The sequence below is a fragment of the Merops nubicus genome, unplaced genomic scaffold (assembly GCF_000691845.1).
Source record: "Merops nubicus isolate BGI_N331 unplaced genomic scaffold, ASM69184v1 scaffold37670, whole genome shotgun sequence".
NCBI classification, from domain to species: Eukaryota; Metazoa; Chordata; class Aves; order Coraciiformes; family Meropidae; genus Merops; species Merops nubicus.
In genome coordinates this window covers 4,092-4,638 of record NW_008585507.1, presented here as the reverse complement: position 1 = coordinate 4,638, position 547 = coordinate 4,092, and the positions used below count along the sequence as shown (strand labels likewise).

The 547-nt window shown below is 67.1% G+C and overlaps 1 protein-coding gene across 1 annotated transcript in view; it reads right to left on the bottom strand.

The window, feature by feature from the left end:
• The window catches only part of THOP1 (thimet oligopeptidase 1), a gene marked incomplete at its 5' end in the record, with an annotated part of 6,165 nt that overhangs the window by 1,558 nt on the left and 4,060 nt on the right, over nt 1-547 (bottom strand). The window contains 3 exon segments of the mRNA XM_008947653.1: nt 3-100; nt 182-311; nt 313-375. Coding sequence (XP_008945901.1) covers nt 3-100; nt 182-311; nt 313-375 — 291 coding nt within the window.

The following is a 547-nucleotide window of genomic DNA, read 5'->3' as shown; positions in this document are numbered from 1 at the left end:
GCAGCGGCTCCTTCTCCCACACCCAGTTCTCCAGCATCTGGGACGGGGCCTCCACGAAGTCCCGCTCCACGTGGGTGCCACTGAACATGGCAAACTCCGCCTGGGAGGCACGGCCAGGCTCAGAGCCAGGCCTCACCCAGCCCTGGCAGGGGAGGGGCCCACAGGCCCGGCCAGGCCTCACCTGAGAGCAGAGCTGGTGCATGACGTGCCCGAACTCATGGAAGTACGTCTCCACTTCGTCGTGCTGCAGCAGGGAAGGGGCGTCCGGGGTGGGCTTGGTGAAATTGGCCACCATGGCAGCCACGGAGAGCGGAGTCTGGCAGGAGGCAGCCGGGCTGCAGGCCGAAGCAGGCTGCGTGGCCGTACTTCCCCTCCCTGGGCCAGGAGAGCAGAGTGTTACAGGCCAGCCACGAGCCAGCGGGGTCCTGCTCGGGCAGAAGCTCCCGGTGACCCCATGAAGAAAGGCTGAGAGAGTTGGGCTTGGGCAGCCTGGAGAGGAGAAGGCTCCAGGGGGACCTTCTGGGGGCCTGCCAGGACTTCAAGGGGG